General features: G+C 33.6%; 4 protein-coding genes across 4 annotated transcripts; all 4 read left to right on the top strand.

Moving 5' to 3' along the window:
* Window positions 1-1,627: 1,627 nt before the first annotated feature.
* LOC106717882 lies at window positions 1,628-6,874 on the top strand. The gene is made up of 11 exons (XM_045680682.1): window positions 1,628-1,696; window positions 1,763-1,887; window positions 2,835-3,026; window positions 3,920-4,034; window positions 4,406-4,460; window positions 4,538-4,649; window positions 5,210-5,348; window positions 5,666-5,791; window positions 5,868-6,025; window positions 6,178-6,317; window positions 6,405-6,874. Exons 1-11 carry the CDS (start codon window positions 1,688-1,690, stop codon window positions 6,872-6,874), a joined length of 1,641 nt encoding a protein of 546 aa, XP_045536638.1. The 5' UTR covers window positions 1,628-1,687.
* A 1,022-nt stretch (window positions 6,875-7,896) lies between these two features.
* Window positions 7,897-14,071, top strand: LOC106717746. Its single transcript, XM_045680625.1, has 10 exons — window positions 7,897-8,113; window positions 8,364-8,461; window positions 8,703-8,888; window positions 9,948-10,062; window positions 10,166-10,238; window positions 10,614-10,761; window positions 11,587-11,722; window positions 12,229-12,381; window positions 12,842-13,002; window positions 13,355-14,071. Exons 1-10 carry the CDS (start codon window positions 8,024-8,026, stop codon window positions 13,551-13,553), a joined length of 1,359 nt encoding a protein of 452 aa, XP_045536581.1. The 5' UTR covers window positions 7,897-8,023; the 3' UTR covers window positions 13,554-14,071.
* Window positions 14,072-16,585: 2,514 nt separating this feature from the next.
* Window positions 16,586-17,962, top strand: LOC106717889. Its single transcript, XM_014511829.2, has 5 exons — window positions 16,586-16,633; window positions 17,102-17,226; window positions 17,304-17,456; window positions 17,655-17,742; window positions 17,818-17,962. Exons 2-5 carry the CDS (start codon window positions 17,145-17,147, stop codon window positions 17,960-17,962), a joined length of 468 nt encoding a protein of 155 aa, XP_014367315.2. The 5' UTR covers window positions 16,586-16,633; window positions 17,102-17,144.
* Window positions 17,963-19,062: 1,100 nt separating this feature from the next.
* On the top strand, window positions 19,063-21,022 carry LOC106717892. Its single transcript, XM_014511833.2, has 5 exons — window positions 19,063-19,129; window positions 19,663-19,787; window positions 20,332-20,466; window positions 20,553-20,637; window positions 20,737-21,022. The coding sequence occupies exons 1-5, from the start codon at window positions 19,080-19,082 to the stop codon at window positions 20,885-20,887; spliced, it is 546 nt and encodes a 181-aa protein (XP_014367319.2). The 5' UTR covers window positions 19,063-19,079; the 3' UTR covers window positions 20,888-21,022.
* Window positions 21,023-21,102: the final 80 nt, after the last annotated feature.

The following is a 21,102-nucleotide window of genomic DNA, read 5'->3' as shown; positions in this document are numbered from 1 at the left end:
AAAATTTTACGGCCAAAAGTTCATTAAGTTATTTAATTAAAAAGATAAAGAAATTATTTTTACATTCAAACCTTGATAGAAGTGAATTTTCTATGTAGGGTTACATAAATTAAGATTAAATTTTTTACCTTAGAATATTTTTTTAATTTTCAGCTCTTTTAACATTTTCAAATAATATTATTTTATTCACCATTATGACTAAAAAAATAATAAAGATTAACCAATCATAACGTTATTTACACTAGGATGATAGATATATGTTTGTATAAAAATATTAACGTAAAAAATAACTGCATGTTTTCAATATTCAATGTCCCCTATATGTTTCCCTAATTTAATAATGGTCAATATAAACAGGCGTCAAACATAGGAGTATAATAAAAAGAAAAAACTGTTTTCAATCATATGATATGTTGGCATAAATTAATTTAAAAGTTTTCGATATTACGCAAAGTATATCAGAGAAGATCGATAACAGAGCTGACTTGGGTAAAAATATTAACCACGACGACTTCGGTCTAGTGATATAGCAAAAAAATTCTACGTGGTTTCCTAACCGTGATTTTCCACTGGGGGATCTCCTATACAAATTATATTTTCATCGCTCTCTAAAGAGATAAAAACATGTTCTTGTATGACGAAGATGGAAACCTATGGTACGTAAGTAACGAACCTATAAAATCGTTTCAAGTACCCGAAGCAACAAATTCTAACAAAGTCCATACTAACAAACAAAAATAATCAAATATAAGAAATATAGCTTTCTTAGTTGCAAATAGTAAACAACAATTAAAAAATAATTGAATTTTCCCTTTCTGGAAATTCTCGTTATGTTGAGATAATTGAAATTTCCATTTTTTTAAATAAAGATATCAAAGCAATGACAACGTCTATTGTACAAATACTAATTTTAACGTTTATATTTGTTACTATTTGTATTTCCTATGTTAATAGCGATTCGATTAATAAATCAAAATATGGGAAAGGTAAGAAATTAATGTTACCATTACTTTGTTACCTAAGTACTCGAAAATTTAATAATGCTTGTGTGAATGTAATCATGATTAACCTATTGAAAAACATTTTTTATTCCAATTACATACCGTGGGTTTCTGAAACCAAAATACCAGCTTGAAATATATTACTATCTCTGTTTTTTCAAAGATAATGACAGGGATGACCATATGTTTTATACAGAGATTTTGGTCTCAGAAACCAACTGTTAAGTTTTAAAATTACTCGCCTGACAATTCTTACAGCACGTATTTTGCGTCGAAAATTAAATAGTCGAAAAAGGTTTGGTCCAATCACTTTGACTAATTCTACGACCGATGACATAGTACACCAGGAAAATACATCAGAAGTACCTCTAATATACGACGCTGAAAAAAGAAAAAAAGAGGGCCTGCCTCCAGTGATATCACAGTCAGTACTACTACAAGACTATCCCAAGAATCAATGCTGGATGAATGTAAATGCACAAGATCATTTCGAAACCATGGATGGATTAGACGGTGAGTATCCAGAACACAGATCTTACGTAAAAAACCTTAATACTTTGCATATGTGTGACTACTCAGCTCTTTACGCATTTGTATCTGAAATTTGATTTCCATTCGTAGGTCGATATGAATCAGTGCGTAAAAAATATGAGGAAGCAATCGAAAGCGACGACTTCGACAAACAAATGTTGGATGTGAGTTAAAAATGAAGAAATTTTATAAGACATTATGTCCTTCCTGTCATCATTTTTTTTTTGTAGATGATGCTCAAAACTAAAGGGACAGCCGAAAGAGTTTCTCAAAAATCCGGCAGTGATCCCGGGATCATACCGGCAGGGATCAATCTTGGAGGTTACAGTATGATGAGACTACGAAATTCTATTCTGTAAGATGTTTTACAAATCAATATTTGCAACGCAAATTCTAGGAGTGCACTTAATCTTTAAGTACAGTTTATCCGTCTCTTTTCCCATTTATCCACCATTAAAAGAAATTACTTAATGATGGTCTTTGCAGTTGATAGCAAGAAAATTGCAACTTTAATTATTTTAAATTGTTTAAACTTTCGTGAGACATCATAATTAATTAATTAAGAAACGGCTTAACTCACGTGTGATCGTCCGGTGACGGCACCGACTAGTTTCGGACCCACCGGGGGTCCTTCCATGGTTCGTTTTCCGTTTCTTAATTATTTAATTATTTTATAATGGATTTTCTCGATATAGGAGAATAAGTCAAAATTACTTATATGTTTATAATCTAGCAAATCCCTCCGTCCCTACTTGTAATCTGTCACGGTCCACAGAACATGTGGCTCCCTAATAATCCTGTCCATATGTAATTCTCCAAGGCTACTACCGCATCTACGTCATGTAGAGATTATGAGCCTGCCAAGGAATTTCTCTTACGCAATAAAAAAATGGGTTAATGGTATTATGAATATTATGATCCTATATTTGGCCAATATCATTTGAAGGTCTCATAATTGAGCGGAACTATTTAAGCGATAATGTGCTTTCCCCGTTTTGTGACTAGAATTTAGTCAAACTCCATTTTACGAAATATAAGAATTTTACGGTTTTCAAATACTTTAAGCTCGTAAGCAAAATTATTAAGTAGTTCTAAAGTTTCAAGTTTTTCCCTTGTTGGATTAGAATTAAAAAATGTTCCACTCGGTTTCACCAATGCTATCTTGAAGTAAAAGCGGAATATATGAATAGCTGATGTTCTTGTCTACGAGTATATTGATGGAAAATGTAACTGTATCAATACCAATAGCATTAGCCATATAACCTATAATAAACAGGATAACAAACAAAATCTCCTTCACAGATTCTTTCACCGAATGAAGCTCAGGAACAACACACACTTTCGCGTTGATGTCTTGCACAATAATTTATCCAACATGGTGCTGACTGCCAAGTTGTCGCTTAATGATCTCCACATACATGGGGCGTATGAACGTCTTATTACTGAATCAGATCCATCTGAACTCTTCTATAAGCCTACATTCGGAGAAGTAGAGTAAGTACATCTGTCAGTGCATAGAACCACCACTAATGTAATGTGAAGATTTTTTTAACCTAACGAATAAAAGAACGAACATATTTATATGGTATTTGTAGTCTCAGCTTAATTGTATGGTGCAATATATAGTATAGGAAGTTACTCGGTTCGCAGAGTATTTAATATGTGTGAATAATAATATGCCTACGTCCACAAAGACATGTCTGACAACAATGATTTAAGGTATACTTCCAAAATAGCTTAACATTTATTTTGTAAGACAAGAATTTCCAACGTAACATTATGAAATCAATCATTTCGATTTATATTTGAACATCCATTGTTATACGGTTTACAATATAAATGAAGTATTTATAAAATATTTTTTTTCGTATTCTTTAAAACACAATGTGGAACCAAAAATGAAGATTAATTTCGTTAGTAGCAACGTCTGTGTCGGATATAGCCGGATTTACGGTTATCCGACTTGAAGGACTATTTTATTAACTTCCTTTATAGACGAGGAAACTCGACAAATGGTTTCACATATAGGTAGAATTAAATTTATTACTCTTACTTTGGGTGCTGTAACGGCCAATGAATTTTTTATTATTATCTCAAAATTTTGCACCTTATATTGAATTTAAATGATAGATTTTTATATAGCACTGATATCTACGATTAAATGTAACTAACTAAAATTAGTTAAATTTGTCCTAACAATTCGAGAAATGTGTTTTTTCCTTATTCCTAAGTCCAACTGTGGGTTACAAGTTACGCATTTCTTTTCTTATTTACCCTAACTATACACCTAAAAAAGAAAATCGACTCCGTTGGGAATTATCCCGAACTGCGGGGGTCGAACGTAAGCAAAACTACTTATTTGTATTTTCTTATTTGGTTAACAATAGATTTCTATTACGAAACGTGAAATACAATATGGAAGGAAGGTACCGTTTGCTACGGAACAAACTAAACATCGAACTTGTTGTTTCCGATATAAACACAAACGACATATTGATGACTGTAAGTTTTTGTTTGATTACCATTACTTACCCAAAACAAATCATCTGCCAAACTACAGTCTAGCAGCCAGACTGTAGTCATCTAATAAAGATCATTCTTGCTTTTTATTGAAAACACTTCAGTAACCCTAACAAATAGTCTGCTCGTTTGCCACTTTCTAATATAAAAAAGTTAAATAAAGATTTTTTTTTAATATAAATATCAGCCAATCCATTTAGTCGCCATCACAGATTAAACATCAATTTTATATCACATGAAAACTAGTATTATAAAAAAGAAAAACTTATGGTCTCAGGCTGTATTCCCCTACTCAATGACAATTGTATTCTAGTATTTCTATTTGATTTTGTTGCTTATTGTATCTTTTACAGTATCAAAATAATGAAGCTACAACTAAACCTATAACTTTACAACGGAAAAATATAGGTAAATTTTGTAATTATATATATTTTATTGAAAATTTGTTTTTTTTTATTTTAATTAAATTATATTTTTTGTCGCAGATGAGTTTCTGGATAGATTAAAAACGGACCTTGACAAATGGTTGAAAGATTACTTTAACGATTATTTAATGTATTTTGGTTTGGAGGGGAGTAAAGCTAATGCTGAATTATTGTAAGTTATCTTCTTTGTTTTCTTCATGATGCATCCAAATCAATAAACATTACATATTTTTACTCGAATGACCAATTTTTTTGTCATGAACTTTCTTCAGCTGTATAAACATCAGGTAATATTTGTGGAAATCGTAACATAAATAAAAAAACACAACTCATCGTCGTAACTCAGCGGGGCAGACAGAGACTAGTGAGAAAGTGATTTTAATTTTTTTATATCATAAGGTGGCAAACGGTCACTTGAATTCGCCGGAAAAATCCACCGCTGCCCATTGACATAGGTGATTGTAGATACGTTGTTTACCTGAAATCGACGGAAGAGGGGAAACTCAGAATGAGTTTTCCCTTCCTAAGCGCTCCCGCATCTAAATCTACTTCCTAAGAGAAAGAGGACTAATATAACGCCTACGTACACACTCGGACTCAATTACTTCCACTTCGAGACTGTCTCTTGTGTCTTTGTTCGTTCCACAGATGTTATTGTTGCGGCCTCTACGACTGTTGGAATTGAATTTAAGTACTTAGTAATTAAGAACTTACATTTTGATTTATTTACAGGGAATATGAAAAGGAAAAAAGTCTCGCACTTAACGATTATACCGATCAAGTTTTAGAAAAAATGAAGAAAAGATTAAGAGAATTAGATTTCGAAGCTGTTCAAATTCCGAAGTTCGCAGTTACTGCTGTTACTGGAATGGTACAAATAGTATTTCAAATTATTTTTATATTTTATTACTATAAAAAGTTCTAGACCGATATGGCTCCAGAAATTCTCTAGAAAGTTCAAGGGTGAAGGCTTAATGATTTCTTTTCGGATGTTATATGTGACCCTGTAATTCATTTATGTTTGCTACAAAAAACTGGCAAATAAACGTTCCAATCGTATGTTGAGTTTTTGTAACTTAATTAAGTGTGAGGTAACGAGGGACAAGTGATCAAGTGGCTTAATTAATTGAACAAAAACTTGACTGCATCATAAATATGTAAAGACGTCTTGCAATATTCTATTTCCAGCAAATAAAGCTTACGAATGGTGTGCTACGGGGCTTAGACACAATTCATAGAAGAGGTGTAGCGACATGTAAGAAAGAGGACAAGTTTCGTAAAATAGACATGATGATTGGATTTAGTAGTTTACAGGTTACGTATTTTTGCTAAATAACTTAAAATTGTTTAATTTCAACTTTAAAAATTAATTGACAACCCCTCCTATTAGGCAACTTACCAATACGAAGCTGTATTCAACACAGGAGTGCCTCCAATAAATGGCATATTATTTGTAACAGCTCATGAATTAACAGCTCACATGGGACTAGTTCTTACTAAAAACCCACAAACTTTAAACATAGTCATTGACTCCGTAGAACAAGCAAAGTAAGTACAACAAAACTTTAACTTTTTTAGATTTTTTGGAAGATGTATCTCACTTTGTAAACTGAAATGAAATACGTCGCTTCTATTCTTTTTTTTTTTAATAAATATTTATTAAAGAACATCCTTCTTTAATTTGTATTTCTTTTCTTTAGGCCAGAATCAATAACTGTAGAAGGACCTGCAAATAGGATTATAGGGAATTTTAAGAATTTACTTGAACGGCATGTGTTCACATTTATTTCTAATGCTATTATTCACAATGTAAAGATGATCAGTACTATTACACATTGTGGTAAGATGCACTTTAAATAATAAAGTTTAAAAGAAAATAAACCTAATTCTATGTATACGTATAAATTTCTAAATTTATATTTTCCAGAGCCAAGACTAAATCCATTTCATATAGAAGAGCAAACCTTTTCCCAAGAAAACGAACCAAACACCGACGGTAGCAATAAAAATGAGTTAAGTTACAAAAATGAAGAACAGATAAGTGAAATAACAAAAGAAACTAACGATTCAGAATCAAATGAAATTCTAAATGGTGACAGAAATGATACTACTAATATTGAGATATCAATTGATAAATACGAAGGCGACGCTACATCCGGTAGTAGTGAAGAAGAAATTGAAGGGGAAAATCGAAGCAATGTGAAAACAGAGGAAGTCGAAAGAATCAAAAGCCATATTGTTTTTAGCTATAGCGACGAACATCAATTAAAAAGTGACAATTCAGCAAGCGCAGAAACTTCTGAAACCAAAGAGAATAAAAAGAAAAAACCTGTATTGCCAAAACACAAACAAAAGCGTAATGAAAAGAGTTCTATATTAAATAAAGATGAAAAATAGCCTTATAAGGAGCACAAAAGTATTAGACAATTACAAAAAACTACTTTGCCTATGGTTTTTTTTTTAGCTTTAACTAAATTTCAATTGATTTTAACGTATGAGTGCTGGAGACCATATCTTAGTCTACTGCCCTTACCACGTTTTATATGGAAAGGATGGGAAGGAGAAGAAGATTAGACGAGAGAGGGGGACGCAAGGTGGAGGAAATATCCTCTTTCCCTGTCGATTAAAGGTAGACAATGCGTCTGCAATTTTGTATTTCTACGGGCTCAGTTCATCAGTTCGCTAATTTAGCGTATTCAAGTGACCAGAGTTGGTCGTTTAGCAATTATTTCAATTGTTAATTGTCAAATTTAAACACCTTTTAAAATTGTTATAATACAGTAATAAACATTCATTTTAGAATATTTAACTTACTGTTTTGTTTAAAAAAAATATATATTTCCCGGATTTACGTTAAAATATATTACGCTGGTATACAGATCGATAAGGATATCAATTCAATTTCAATTGGGCAAAAGGATATCTGTTGCGGTGGACTAAAAAGTTAAACTAAATTATGATAGCTCACTAGCGACAATGTCAAAGTTAATAAAAGTTCCTTTTATGGCATTTTCTGTGCTTAAAAAGTTTCTACGTATTTAGTAATAGAACTGATCGCGATAGCTGCGCCTCTGTTAACGGGCATGGTATCCTTGTTTGACTTCATACATTTGCGTCACCCAAATAACACAACAAATCCGAAAATGGCCATCTCTATTAAAAGTCAAATATCTGGAAGCACTCCATCTATAAAACAAATAATAAATCAAAAAACAATACAGAGTGCAATGAGAGTGCGTAATAAAATATTTATAAGTATAACGTTTACTAGGGGGCGCTAATGAATTGTTATAATTAGTTTGACTTATGCCCACCGGTTCAATTAGCCTTGTCGGTAGTTATCGTTAATCTTTATTTCAATGTCATTATTTGGTTGTCAAATGTTAATGTCAAAATTAGTTTCTGTCAATGTCACTCTGTCGTTGCCTTGCTGTACAAAATTGCGAGTTATGATATTTTACTATAACAATATGTTTTGATAAATCAAATTAATATATAACCAAGATTTCTCATTGATGTTAGCATCAAAGTAATGTATGTGACAAGATGTCTGACGAAGAAAGTGTAGATATTAAGCAAGAGTTGCTGGATCTATTAACAAATGTTCAACCAAATCTACAAGATGTTATCAAACGGGTAAGTAATGTAACATTTTACCATTAAAATAATTAATTAGTCAATTTTTATTTATCTAAATTTCGGCTTATCAAATTATTGTACTATACTGTATTGTGTGCTTTCAAACATGTTTATCCAATTGCACTTTTTATTTGTTTTATAAAATTTCCTATTTCATCTTCACAGTTTACAACTATCAAAATAAATGTATCTAAATAATTCATAATGGTATTTTAGTTACAATTTATTAATATTTTTATTATTACAGAGCTTCACAAATGTTATATTGCAACAGAATAAAAATGGTGAACAAATCAAACCTGATACACTGGAGGATACATCATATTTTGCGAAAAATACCCAAGTGTAAGTTTAACTAAACAACTTCAAATCAACATTATAACTGTTCTAAAACTTGCTTTTTCTTCTTTTCTTTCTTGATCTTTTGGAACAATTTATGATTTTTACACCCTAACATAAAAAATATATTTTCAGATAGTTTTTGCACCATCAGTTACATTGTAACCTTCTCTACCTTCCAACCTTCCGTTTGTTTTTTCAAACTGTACTACAAATTATCTGATAGACTTATGTATTCTTGTTGCAGTAATCTAACAAGATTGGAACTACTCCGGACACCTACATTCCACCTGCAAACAGTATCTCTAGATCTCAAATCAATGGCGCTAAATCTGAAATGTTCACTAGGTGAGGTCAGTGTGAAAGGACTATACAGTGCATTTAATGAGAATCTATATAACTTAATACCTGTTATGTCAGAGGGACATGTTTTGTAAGTAACATATATGTTTTTCATATACTTTTACATTGCTAATCTTACTAATTTTATAAATGTGAATGTTTAGATGGATGGATGGATGTTTGTTATTATGTATCTTCAGAACGGCTCAAATCTCACTGAAATTCGGCATAGATGTAGAGCATAGTCTGGAAGAACATATAGGCCACTAATTACGATTTTTAATTCCGTGCTGACAGAGTTGCGTGCGACAGCTAATCTACCTATATACTAATCTTATAAAGAGGAAAGATTTGTTTGTTTGTTAATTTGCATTGAATAGGCTCTGAAATAACAACCAATAAGAAAAATTTCTGGCTATATTTATTATTGTTTTAATTCCAAGTGTACAAAGTCGCAACCAACTGCTAGTAGACTATATGGGAAATTGTTCATTTTACTAATGGAATATTGTTCATTGTGATTTTACTTATTATGACACTGAATGGTCATTTAATATTTTAATCAACTTTTTCTGTAAATTTAAAATATATTTTAACATTAGCAATATTGTGTTACATTAACAATTAGTGTGAAGTACACAATTTATGTTTATATCTTATTACTATATTATCATGACTTTCAATATGTATTAAAGCAAGTATTTTATCACAAAGTAAACAATTTTATTTTCTTTTGATTGTAAGGTCTGTGCAATTAAGGATATGGTAATTTTATTTTTGTATACTATACATGGCTGTTATTGCTTTATATTATTTTATAATGTTATAGACTGATGTTTTAATTTGTTTAATTTACAAAAAATTTATTTAGAAATTATTTGTTTCTTTATAATTATAATTTATTTATATTTTGTTTTATTTGTTTCTAGAATTGGTGTAATTCATCTATAGCTTTTGTTTTACTGCTTCTTAAGCACATATATGGGTTTTTCCCGATGAGGTGATCGGCCCACCAAACAATTCTATAGATTTGATTCAGTCCTTTGGGTTGATTCATCAGTGGGCCGATTGATTGTTGGACTGGACTGATAATATGTCATTACAAAATAATTGATATATATTGTATTTTTATATGTTAAGTTAATTTCAGAATATCATTATCAAATATGACAGCTGATGTAAATGTTGGCTTAGTGATGGAAGATGATGTGTTTAATTTCATTAACCCGGGAATTGATTTTGTACATGATGAAGTTATAGTCAAGGTAGATATGTTTATTTTTATAATTTCACCATTCAAACTTGGTAATTTCTGAAAGTAGCAGACTTTTTTTTACATAACATATAAATAACAAGATATTATTTTAGCTGTCATGGCCGTCACCTCAAAGGAATGGTGGATATGAATTTACTACAACGGAACAATTAGCTAAGCACATAGGTAAGAACTTTTCTATAAATATATTTCATAGGACAAGCAAACAATACATCTAGTGTAATCTATATCTATATCTATATATATAAAAGAAGTTACACTATTTATAACTCAAGAACGGCTGAATCGATTTGACTGAAAATTGGTGGGCAGGTAGCTTAGAACCAGGAAACGGACATAGGATAATTTTTACCCCGTTTTTTATTTTTTATTCCGCGGACGGAGTCGTGGGTAAAAGCTTGTTTTATATATAGTCATTTTTTTCAACTTCGCCATTATTGATTTTCATAAATAAATTTATGTTTAAACTAATTTATAGATACAGTTAATTAAAAGTTTGGTCTATTTAAGAAAAAAATAATGAACTATTCTTATTTCCAGATGATCTACCGCTGACAGCGGCGGTGTCTCTGCCACTGTACGCGTTACTGAGACATCGACTGCAGCGGCACCTGGCACTGGTGTTGCGTCAGGCCACAAGCGTCTCCGACCTGCTCTACTCCAACCCCAGCATGCTCGAAGTCTACAGGTAAACAAGCAAATACCATTAATTATAATCCTGTGGTCGCTAACAATTCCTTAAAAAAATCCCTTAAAATAATTAATTAAATCTGATGTGGCTATTAGCAAATATCTTTCGAATTCTTAATTTTTATCATTACCTACTAATTAAGGCAATCTGTTAATTGTGGAAATCTATATATATAAAAGAAAGTCGTGTTAGTTACACTATTTATAACTCAAGATTGGTCGACCTGATTTAGCTGAAAATTGATGGGGAAGTAGCTTAGAACTAGGAGACGGACATAGGACCTTTTTTTATCTTGTGTGCATTTTTTTTATTCCGCGCGGACGGAGTCGCGGGTAAAAGCTAGTTACTAATATATCAAATCTTTTGTAATTCTACGCAATATACATTAATGTCTTGCTTTAAACATATACGTAATTACTCTTACCACAAAAATATATAACTAATGTATATTAAAGTATAACAAGGTCTTTATCGCATCGTACATTGTTATCATCTTCATTGTTATTCAGTTGTTAAATTCACTAAGCGATATGTAACAATGAACGACAGCTTGTTATTATTGATAATGCTAATGCGTCGACCTAGATAACTGAACTTCTTTCTAAATAATAATAATAAAATTACAAATTTAAAATTATTCTACATATATAACTCTTTTCAAATATCTTGGTGGCACAAGGTCATCGGCAAAAACTCGCGCAAAGTTAAGAGCCTCCAAGATATCTGAATACATTTATACAATGATATAAATTTCAAAAACAGTGATGTAAACCAAATCAAGAAGCGGGTGGTGGTTTAGATATAAATTATTAAAACTTTTAGATCGATGGCAGCAGATTTAGCTCTCAATGGTAACCGAGTAGTGGACATGGTGCTAATCAACATGCGGCGGACTTTACTGCAGACTCGCCGCGAGGTGCTCGAGTTGCCGCCTCTACATGCTACTTTTATGCACAAGGTAATGAAATAAAATAAAAAAACAACCCTTATATGAGGAGAGTGCGAACAAAACAATCACATTGTTGTCTTTTATGGAAAAGTTCAAAGAAAAAAAAATCAAAATGTGAATTATCGCTTTTTGTTCCGACTCTCCTCAAATTACTCTTGCTAATTTTACTTATATCTTACTTATATTATAAATGCGAATGTTTGGATGTATGTATGGATGGATGGATGTTGGTTTGAAAGTATTTCCGGAACGACTGCATAGGTCTTGATAAAATTTAGCATATGTGTAGAACATAGTGTGAGAGAACACATAGGCTATTAATAGAGTTTTTTTTATTACGTACAGACGGAGTCGCGGGTTACCGCTAGTTAGTAAATAAACTGAAACGAAGTAATGCTTCAAATTACAGACTTTACCTCTGCTAAAAAAAACTGATTAATTATCTAGAAGTATTGTTGATGTTGATATTTTTTCTACTTTGGCAGTTATCTGAGTGTTAATAGATTTATATTTAGATAGGATCGATATCGTTCGTGGGTAAGTTCGAGACGGAGGCGGGCTGGCTGAAGAACTTGGCCACCATCAACAGGGTCAGTGACGTCAGCGTCTCTCATCACGGAGACGACAGGACCAGCTTCAGTGTCACGCTCAAGATAAAAGATCTGCAGGTTATTTAGTATACACATTTGAAATATAGGTTAATAATCCTTAAGAATTTAATTAATCCCAATGATTTTCGCTTTTTCATTTCATCTTATAAGTACGAATGTTTAGATGGATGGATGTTTGAAGGTATCTCCGGAACGACTGCATGGATCTCGGTGAAATTTTTCATATAGGTTAAACATAGTCTGGAAGAACACATAGACTACTAATTAAGTTTTTTTCATTCCGCGCGGACAGAGTCGCGTGCGACAGCTTGTAGAGAATAACTAAGAAAAGTAATTTTAACAGAGACTAAAACTTCACGATTTTTATTACAGTAGAATACGAGACTTCCAATAGGAGAACCTATTCACAACTCTTAAATCTCAGACATATTTAAAAGCGAGTACATCATACAAAAATAAATATTTATCATCAAATTTAAAAAAAAAACTTAACTAGCATACAATTTGATGATAATAGATCGGGTACGAGGGGTACCGCATGCGTGCGATGGGCGTGTCGTGTGCGGGACGTGTTGCCGCCGCGCTCGCTCACTGCGCACTACATCTGCGCCTCTCTGTCGGACGCGCACGCGCAGAGAACTACGCGCAGCTAGACTGTCTGCGTCTAGATCATCTGCAGTCAGTACATACACGATACATTACAACTGCTGATTATTAACATATAAGGTGACAAACGAGCAAGCGGCCACTTAAATTCGCCGAAATAGCGAAGTGTCCACTGCCCATAGACATCCGCAATTATATATGCATTGTCTACTTTTAATCGATCGAGGGTGACAAGGGCGAAGATATCGTTTTCCTATGCGTCCTCTCCTCCGTAAAATCCACTTTCCTTTCCCATCCTTTTCTTATTAGAAATGATTGGGAAGAAGGCCTGCGACACACAATTATCAAAGACAATGTTTAGACAAAAAAATGCTAAAAAGAAGATGAGTAGGAACACATCACTTTATAATACATACATTTACAGGTCAATGGACATGCACGTTACTGGTCTGGGACCCCTGAGTGGTGCCGCGGGTCTGGTGCGAACTTGGACCCGGGGGGCAAGTGTAGCCCACGCGGCGCCCGCCCTCACTGCGCAGCTCACACACGAGCTGCACACCGCACTCGCAGAGCTGCCACTGTGGGACCTGCTGCATGCAAACCAATACACATCGCCCACATAAGTTTCCCACGCCCACACATGCGTAGCCTACGCCCAGCCTTCGTGTACGGCAAGTAGCGAATCGCCCACATAAGTTGCCCACGCCCACTCATACGTAGCCTACACCCACTGCGTGATGCACGGAAAGCAGTACACATCTCCCACAAAAGCTACAAAGTTGCCCACTACTATTGCCCACGCCTAACCTGCCTCATGTGCGCCCAGCAATATACGTCGCCCACATGAGTTGCCCACTATGGGTGTAACTCATGCTCACCAAGCAATAATCGTCGCCCACATGATTTGCCCACTATGGGTGTATCTTATGCTCACCCAGCTTAATGCACAGCACGCAATTCATATGGCCCACATAAGTTGCCGCGTTGCCCACTAAGCGTACACAAACCAGGCCTAGATTTGCAACGCCTTCGTTCGTTCATTACACATTTTTTTTTGGTTTTAAAAGTTACAAATTTTAGATTTGCTCAAACTTCTTTGTCCATATTTATTTGTTTTTTATTGATTTTTTAAATTACTTTTTTCAAGACTATTTACATAATTTTATTATTTAGATAATAAATATACGAAGAATATTTGACGAACAACTATAAGAGTATAAAAACGGCTTTAGACTTTTAATTTATTTTTATTGTACAATACAATTTTCATAATAATTATAGTTGTGCTCGAAAATTTACTTGTATTTTACCGAGACGAATATTCCTCCAATTTTAAGTTATTTTATTTTAAATATGTATTTTTATTTAGTAATATACTTGGAACAATAGTTTCCTGTCCATTAAAATTATAGCGCATTCGTAAACTCTTAGTACATCTGAGCTCCGCCTAAAAAACCTTGATTTGTTAACGTTATCGAGGCGTCGACGCGTCAACGCCGCGTTGATCACGAGACGAGGCGGTAGAGCACATTTTTTTTATAATTAGTTTTAAAGATATTTAAATGTTGTAATTGTAAAGATATTATTAAAATTGTTATAATTTCTTTTTACATCTTATACTTTTTTCTATAATAATTTTCTTTTTAGTATTTTTTTTTCACTGAATTTATTTTTTCCTTGGCTTTATCTAATTGTTTTTGTTGAATTGTAACCGTTTAATTTCCCAGAGAGTCAGTGGCTCTGGTGTTAAGCACTTGACTTGCAATCTGCAGATCCTGGGTTCGAATCCCGCCATGTACTAATGTGTTTTTCGAGTTTCGATTTACATATGTACATTTATCCGAGGTTCTTACGGTGAAGGAAAACATCGGGATGCTGCACATATCTGAGAAGAAATTCAATGATATGTGTGAAGTCAACCCGCACTTGGCCAGTGTTGACTATGTCCTAGTCACTCCTGACTTAGGGTAGGCTTGAGCCCCTCTGTAGGGACGTATAGTGAGCTGATGATGATGATGAATTTTCCAGCTGTGACACTTTAAAGGCACATATTCTTCTCTGTTTTATTCAAAGATAATGTAAAGGATGGCAATATCAGTTAATTCAAGTGCTTTGTAAGTCGTGTTACCTTAGTTATATTAATGTAAAGAGCAATAAAATTATTATATTTAATAATTATAAATTGTTAAAAATACTTAATCTCACACATGCGAGCTTATACTGAGGGTCTATCACGAATATTGGTGACATTCGTCATAGTATCAAAATTTGTGCAGCGCCACTATCGGGATTAAAGTACACTAAAAATCTCTTACTAATTTTGACATAATTGATGATACGAAGGAGATTGTCAAAAACATTCGTTAAGCTCACTGAAGTTGTGACGTCACCGTCAGATTACAAACATCGTCAGTTTAACAATTAGCCATAATTAAAATTATGGATAGAATGCATGTTTTAGTATTTGATTATTATTTAAAAAGGTACTTTTTTTATAAATAGCCAAAAGTATATAGCAATTTATATGGCATTTTCTTTAGTATCTTTGGTAATTCCTAAAAAAAGATTAATTATTAAATATATTTAATGGATATTTAATTTTTATTATTTTTTTATGAAATTAATCACAATTTATTATGCTGAATTATTTATGCCAACATACTGCAAGTTAATAAAAACATTTTGATTGTGTTTGAAATGAAATTGGTTGTTAATTTTTTATATCGGTTGTGAGAGCTTGGATATTTGAGACTGTTGTAAATTTGTGTTTTTATTATACAAGTTGTTTATTAAAAATATTCTTTAAAATAATTTATTTTTAATTTACCTCATCATCATCAACCTGCCCTTATCCCTATGGAAGGTCGGCACAGTATGTACTCCTCCATACATCTCTATCAGCCGTCATATCTGAATTTACCCCCGTCTTACGGCATATCCTCTTTCACACAATGCACCCATACTTTACCTATCATAATAAGAAAAAAAAATTGTCTTTAATTTTTAAAGTTTGGCATCAGCTTTAAGTCAAGAAAGAGTAAGAAAATACGATTGAAAGAGAAAGTTACTTAAGTTGTAGGCAAAATCTCCGACCACGATCCTTAACTCCATGATGATTTTTATTTAAGTGGGTCGCGGAATATTTTAAGCGTATTATTTGATCCAATAGATGGCGTTGACATATTTTTAATTGTATTTTTTTTATTCATAACTTTTGCTTACAAAGATCAACACTACTGACATTTACAATTATTGACTTTTGATGTCACATTTGTGTATCAACCACTAAAATAATAATTGACCCATTTTAACTGAATTATTAACGAAGCGGAAAGCGCCAAAGATTTTTGGTGTAAAAATGGGCATTTTTCAACAACTTTTATATCAATTAACAATTTATTAATCATAAAGTTAATTCGTAATAAAAGGACAAGTAGAAGCTGATGACAGTGTAGGGGGGCAATTGCGTTTTTCTTCACTTGAGTTTTAAATCCGAGCCGAAAAAAACTTCGGAAGCCGATAACAAGGGAAAGAAGCGATAGGCAAGTATCCGGTCTTATTGTGAACCTAAACTATCCCTGTGAAGACAGATTTATATAATTACAAAAATTGTGATCGAACTTATTTATTTACAGCTGTGGCAATAAGAAAAGATGGGTATAGTGTGTTCTGCGTTCTCCGGTATAGATTTATGCACGAGTCGGTAAATAACATTTAACAAATTTCAATTTTATTGTTATACTAGCTGTCGCCCGCGACTCCGTCTGCGCGCAATTAAAAAAAACTTAATAAGTCACCTATGTGTTCTTCCAGACTATGTTCTACAGCTGTGCCAAATTTCATCAAGATCCGTTGAACCGTTCCGGAGATACCTTCAAACAAACATCCATCTAAACATTCGCATTTATAATATTACTAATTATCACAGTGGTATATTTATAATTGTATAAAAAACAAAATAGTGATTCTCATATATCCTTTAAGAATAGACTGTCTTCGTTTCTTAACACGTTCAGTTCACACAAAAAATTATAGCATGGAATGTGTTGAGGCCGGTTACCTGTTGTGCCTTTGTTAGACTACTGTGTGAAAATTAACAAAATAGAAGGCTATCTCATTACATCTTATATGTTTTAAATCATAAATTTTTCTGATTGTTATTTTGATATAGACTTGCAAACTGGTTTCTGTGCTGTGTCGTGTTGGGGGGAATTATGTCCTTTATGCAAATATCTGTCATTTACGGTATGACTATTGGCTACCACACGGGGCAAGAACAATTGGCTTATTTTGCCGGTAAGATTCCCTATAATTTAAGATAAACAAGTAATTTATTCTCTTTCGAAATAGTCAATTACATGTTATCTTTTTAGCCAGAGCAAGAAATGTACAGAGCACCACAAGGTTTAGTGGGCCGCTGCTGCGAGCGGGAACCGAAGTGGAGCGGCGCACGGAGCCCTTCAGCCCCGACACTACTACAACTACCACCACCACAACCCCACCAGAGACCACTGAATCTGTACTCGGTTTCTATCATTTTCCTTATTATTTTCTAATACAGTAAAAGTCTCATAACGACTGGCGTCAGGATTCTTCTGAGATAAAATCAAATCAGAAGAATATGTTCCTATAATTAACCATAGCAATTTGAATATTTGACAAATATTCTAGACTAGATTGTTCGCTAAAATGTTAGTTAAACAATTTCTTTTACCCGATTTCAGGTTTGGAGATGTATGAAACACGACCTAGAGCCAGAACTGGTAGTCGCGATGAAAATGGCACGCCTATATTTATACAATACGTGGACATGTCTGTTACATTTCATTGTATTGCACTTGTATTTGAATTTCTAATATTTTAATTCTACAATTATTATTTTCTCAGGACTACCTTGGGGTCTTTGCCGGATCTCGAGGATTTCCCCAGGAAATTCAACGGTCGTGTCCGGAGAGCGAAGAATGATATGTTGAGCAAAATGTTTTGGAGACCTTTTAAAAAAACAGATGTAAAACCAATATCGCCTACATAACTCCGCATAGACATTTACCGCCAGATTGGAAATACACTGATCAAATCATTTTATTTTACACTTTTTGACTTATTTATCTATATATTAATATAATAAGTAAAGAAAAAAATCTTTGTTTCATTGTTAAGGTTTAACTCAAAAAGTACTAAAACTAGTGGACCGATGGTTGTACAAACTTCAATTATGAATATAAAACTAAGAACCTCATTAATACTAAAGCTAATGGCGTCGACAGCCCTAAGGTTGACCGAATGGCCCCTTATTTCGTAACAAAGGGGCGCTAAAATGCCAAACGCGAATCATTAATTATAAATAATTCGAAGTATCCAGCAAAATATTTTTAATTTCACAGTAAACTAATTGGCACAATATTCCAATTTTCTAAATCTGGGTCAAATCACTACTTCGTTATTGACTCTTCATTAGAAAGATATAAAAAAGTTACGGCTTAAAGGGAGATGACATTTTTGACATTGTATGTATTTTTCAGTTAAATAACTTTTGCAGGTTATTAGTAATTCAAGCCATACCTTTATTGAGGAGAAATTTTACTAAATGATTCAACATTTTTATCAGTTGGCTAAACTGTAATTAAAAGAGAGAAATTATTTGTTATTAACACATATGAAAATATATGAATCAACTATAAAAGTGTTGTGAGGTTAAGTGCTCTAAAAGTAAAGAATTTTTGTTTACGAATTACTAAGGCCGCTAGAATTAAACTAAACAAATTCCTAAACTAGGTAACTAGTAGCTTGTAACATTGTAATTCAAAATAACATAAGATCTTATTTTTGTTATTATGTCACTTAAGTTTGTTAAATATAGCGGCAAAGCCTTTGAAAACTGGCGGCTCCTTGAGCTGGATGCCAGACGAGCTGAAAGCCCGACCACCTGCGGCTATCATAATTACGTGAACGGTGTGCTCTCATGTCCGCACTGTGCGAGGATTTTTACAAACAAAATTGGCTACATTAGCCACATGCGAGCACATCAACGGCAAAAGGAGTTGAAGACAGCCAATATCGACCGGGATTACATCATCAACAAATTGTGCTAATAATATTATAACATTCGTAAAAATTTCTTATGTTTCTAGATTCGACAATAATAAGTGATGGGTTTGATACAATCTCTTATGTGCGCTATCGTGCTTTGCTTCGAAAGGTGTCGTATTTTCTTAACACTTACAAAAAAAATTTAAAAATCTAGTCCGTTATAGCTAAGCGATATTTAATAAATAAAATCCTATAAACGTAGAAGATCTGAGTTTGGCTTCTCTATGTTGTGAAGTTTTTGAACGCATTAGAGGAAATCGTGCAGGAAATCTGCACGATTTCCGAGACGATTGAAGAGTACTGTGCAGTTCCAACTGTAACCAAATAAATTGAAGGCGACATTCTTCGTGATTTTAATATTATAAACTAGCTTTTACCCGCGACTCCGTCCGCGCGGAATAAAAAATAGAAAACGGGGTAAAAATTATCCTATGTCCGTTTCCTGGTTCTAAGCTACCTGCCCACCAATTTTCAGTCAAATCGATTCTTCCGTTCTTGAGTTATAAATAGTGTAACTAACACGACTTTCTTTTATATATATAGATAAGAATAAAAAAATACCCGCGTGCTCTTCACTTGGCGTGCGGTGAAAGTGACATGTTATCGTGCACGCGCAGTAATACCGTTGTGGTTTGTTTGTAGAGTGGTGTCATGGCTGTGCTGCGCTATGGTGTTGGTGGTGATATTGTTAATGATCATTGTCTTGACGCTATACGGCATCACGCTAGGGTATCACTACGCACAAAAGGAAATAGCACGTTTCGCTGGTACTTATCCCATGAATGTTTTGAGTAGTTTCAGACCATTTTTTTTTATTTAATGGATCAGTAGGCTTTCTCTTTTTAACATAGTGTAAGGTGGCAATCGAGCAAGCGGTCACCTGATTTCACTAACAGCGAAACGCCCTTTGCCCATAGATATCTCAACAAATTTTCGATGTATGCCTAACTTTCATGAACAGTGGAGGAGACGTACAGAAAGAGGGTATTTTCCCTTCCTAAAGTCCCCTGACCCGCCGAGTCCGATTCTGAGAAGAGGTCAGAAATAAGGCATTCAGCACCACACTCCTCAGACGAATCGCAGAATACTTTGTTGTCTTCTGTGAGGTGTTTTTCATTACAAACTACGTCTTTTGTTTGCCTTGGAATTTCATTAAGGAAACAAGGAAAAAGGAACAAAACCGTGAAACAATAGTAATCACAGCTTTCTCCACATATATGTATACTATGAATTTAAACTTATTGCGTTACGTCCAACTTGCGTTGTATTAATAAGTATTATTTTCTGTAAGAAATACATGTTATTGTGCAGCCGGTGAAGAAGGAGGTGGGACAGAAAGTGGGTTATTGCGTGAGGGGGAGGCGCAGCAGCAGGAGATAGTCGAGCCCCTGGTGCGTCTCGTCGCCGTCAACCGCACGCAGCCGGAGACATCTGGCGACATGCCGGGTAACTAAACAACGCTCTTATATATCTAAATAACATCATAATGAACCATAGCCATATCTTTTTATATTATTTTCTTTGATTTTCAGGTTCGTTTGATGTTAGGACAGTGTCAGCGCAGCCATTGTACCTGGATTCGACACCAACACCACTTGTTGTTCTAGAAAGTGAAAGGTAAATCACTTACATATATGCCGTTTTCTTTAAAACTTTCAACATATTATCATACCGTCGTCGAACCACCGGTAGTTAGTTACACATTATATTTTACAGGCCAATAAAAGAAGTGGAATTAACGCCTCATGAGAAGGAATTAGCGTTGAAATTGATCGGCCGATTTCGACGAATAAAGAGAAATAACTACACAAGTTATTCACCGCCTACGTCAAGACATGAAGACTCTATTACGACGTCAGCAGCTTAATAACTAGACAATCATTTAAACGAAGTTTAAAATGTAACAAAGATATTATAAATACTTTACGTTGTATATAGATTTATATTCGTATTAACTTTTCATTTTGCAACTCTATCGTTTTTGATGGTTATTTAGTTTGATACAGGATGTACAAAAAAAGGAAGTTCTAAAAGAAAAGAACGACTGCTAAAATCTATTTCTTAAAATTTTATTACTTATCT

The sequence above is a fragment of the Papilio machaon genome, chromosome 13, assembly GCF_912999745.1.
Source record: "Papilio machaon chromosome 13, ilPapMach1.1, whole genome shotgun sequence".
Lineage (NCBI taxonomy): Eukaryota > Metazoa > Arthropoda > Insecta > Lepidoptera > Papilionidae > Papilio > Papilio machaon.
Note: the sequence above shows the minus strand (reverse complement) of the source record. Positions and strands in the feature narration are given on the sequence as shown.

What these genes read in the sequence shown, in the direction of transcription:
- LOC106717892 (XM_014511833.2), top strand. Translation starts at nt 19,080, where the DNA reads ATGGGTTTGATACAATCTCTTATGTGCGCTATCGTGCTTTGCTTCGAA. An exon ending in GACATCTGGCGACATGCCGG is followed by an intron (nt 20,467 to 20,552) that starts GTAACTAAACAA and finishes TTTGATTTTCAG; the next exon opens with GTTCGTTTGATGTTAGGACA. An exon ending in GTTGTTCTAGAAAGTGAAAG is followed by an intron (nt 20,638 to 20,736) that starts GTAAATCACTTA and finishes TATATTTTACAG; the next exon opens with GCCAATAAAAGAAGTGGAAT.
- LOC106717746 (XM_045680625.1), top strand. Translation starts at nt 8,024, where the DNA reads ATGTCTGACGAAGAAAGTGTAGATATTAAGCAAGAGTTGCTGGATCTA. An exon ending in ATGATGAAGTTATAGTCAAG is followed by an intron (nt 10,063 to 10,165) that starts GTAGATATGTTT and finishes ATATTATTTTAG; the next exon opens with CTGTCATGGCCGTCACCTCA. An exon ending in ATGCTACTTTTATGCACAAG is followed by an intron (nt 11,723 to 12,228) that starts GTAATGAAATAA and finishes ATTTATATTTAG; the next exon opens with ATAGGATCGATATCGTTCGT.
- LOC106717889 (XM_014511829.2), top strand. Translation starts at nt 17,145, where the DNA reads ATGTCCTTTATGCAAATATCTGTCATTTACGGTATGACTATTGGCTAC. An exon ending in ACAATTGGCTTATTTTGCCG is followed by an intron (nt 17,227 to 17,303) that starts GTAAGATTCCCT and finishes TTATCTTTTTAG; the next exon opens with CCAGAGCAAGAAATGTACAG. An exon ending in TTTATACAATACGTGGACAT is followed by an intron (nt 17,743 to 17,817) that starts GTCTGTTACATT and finishes TTATTTTCTCAG; the next exon opens with GACTACCTTGGGGTCTTTGC.
- LOC106717882 (XM_045680682.1), top strand. An exon ending in GACTCCGTAGAACAAGCAAA is followed by an intron (nt 6,026 to 6,177) that starts GTAAGTACAACA and finishes TCTTTTCTTTAG; the next exon opens with GCCAGAATCAATAACTGTAG. An exon ending in CAGTACTATTACACATTGTG is followed by an intron (nt 6,318 to 6,404) that starts GTAAGATGCACT and finishes TATATTTTCCAG; the next exon opens with AGCCAAGACTAAATCCATTT.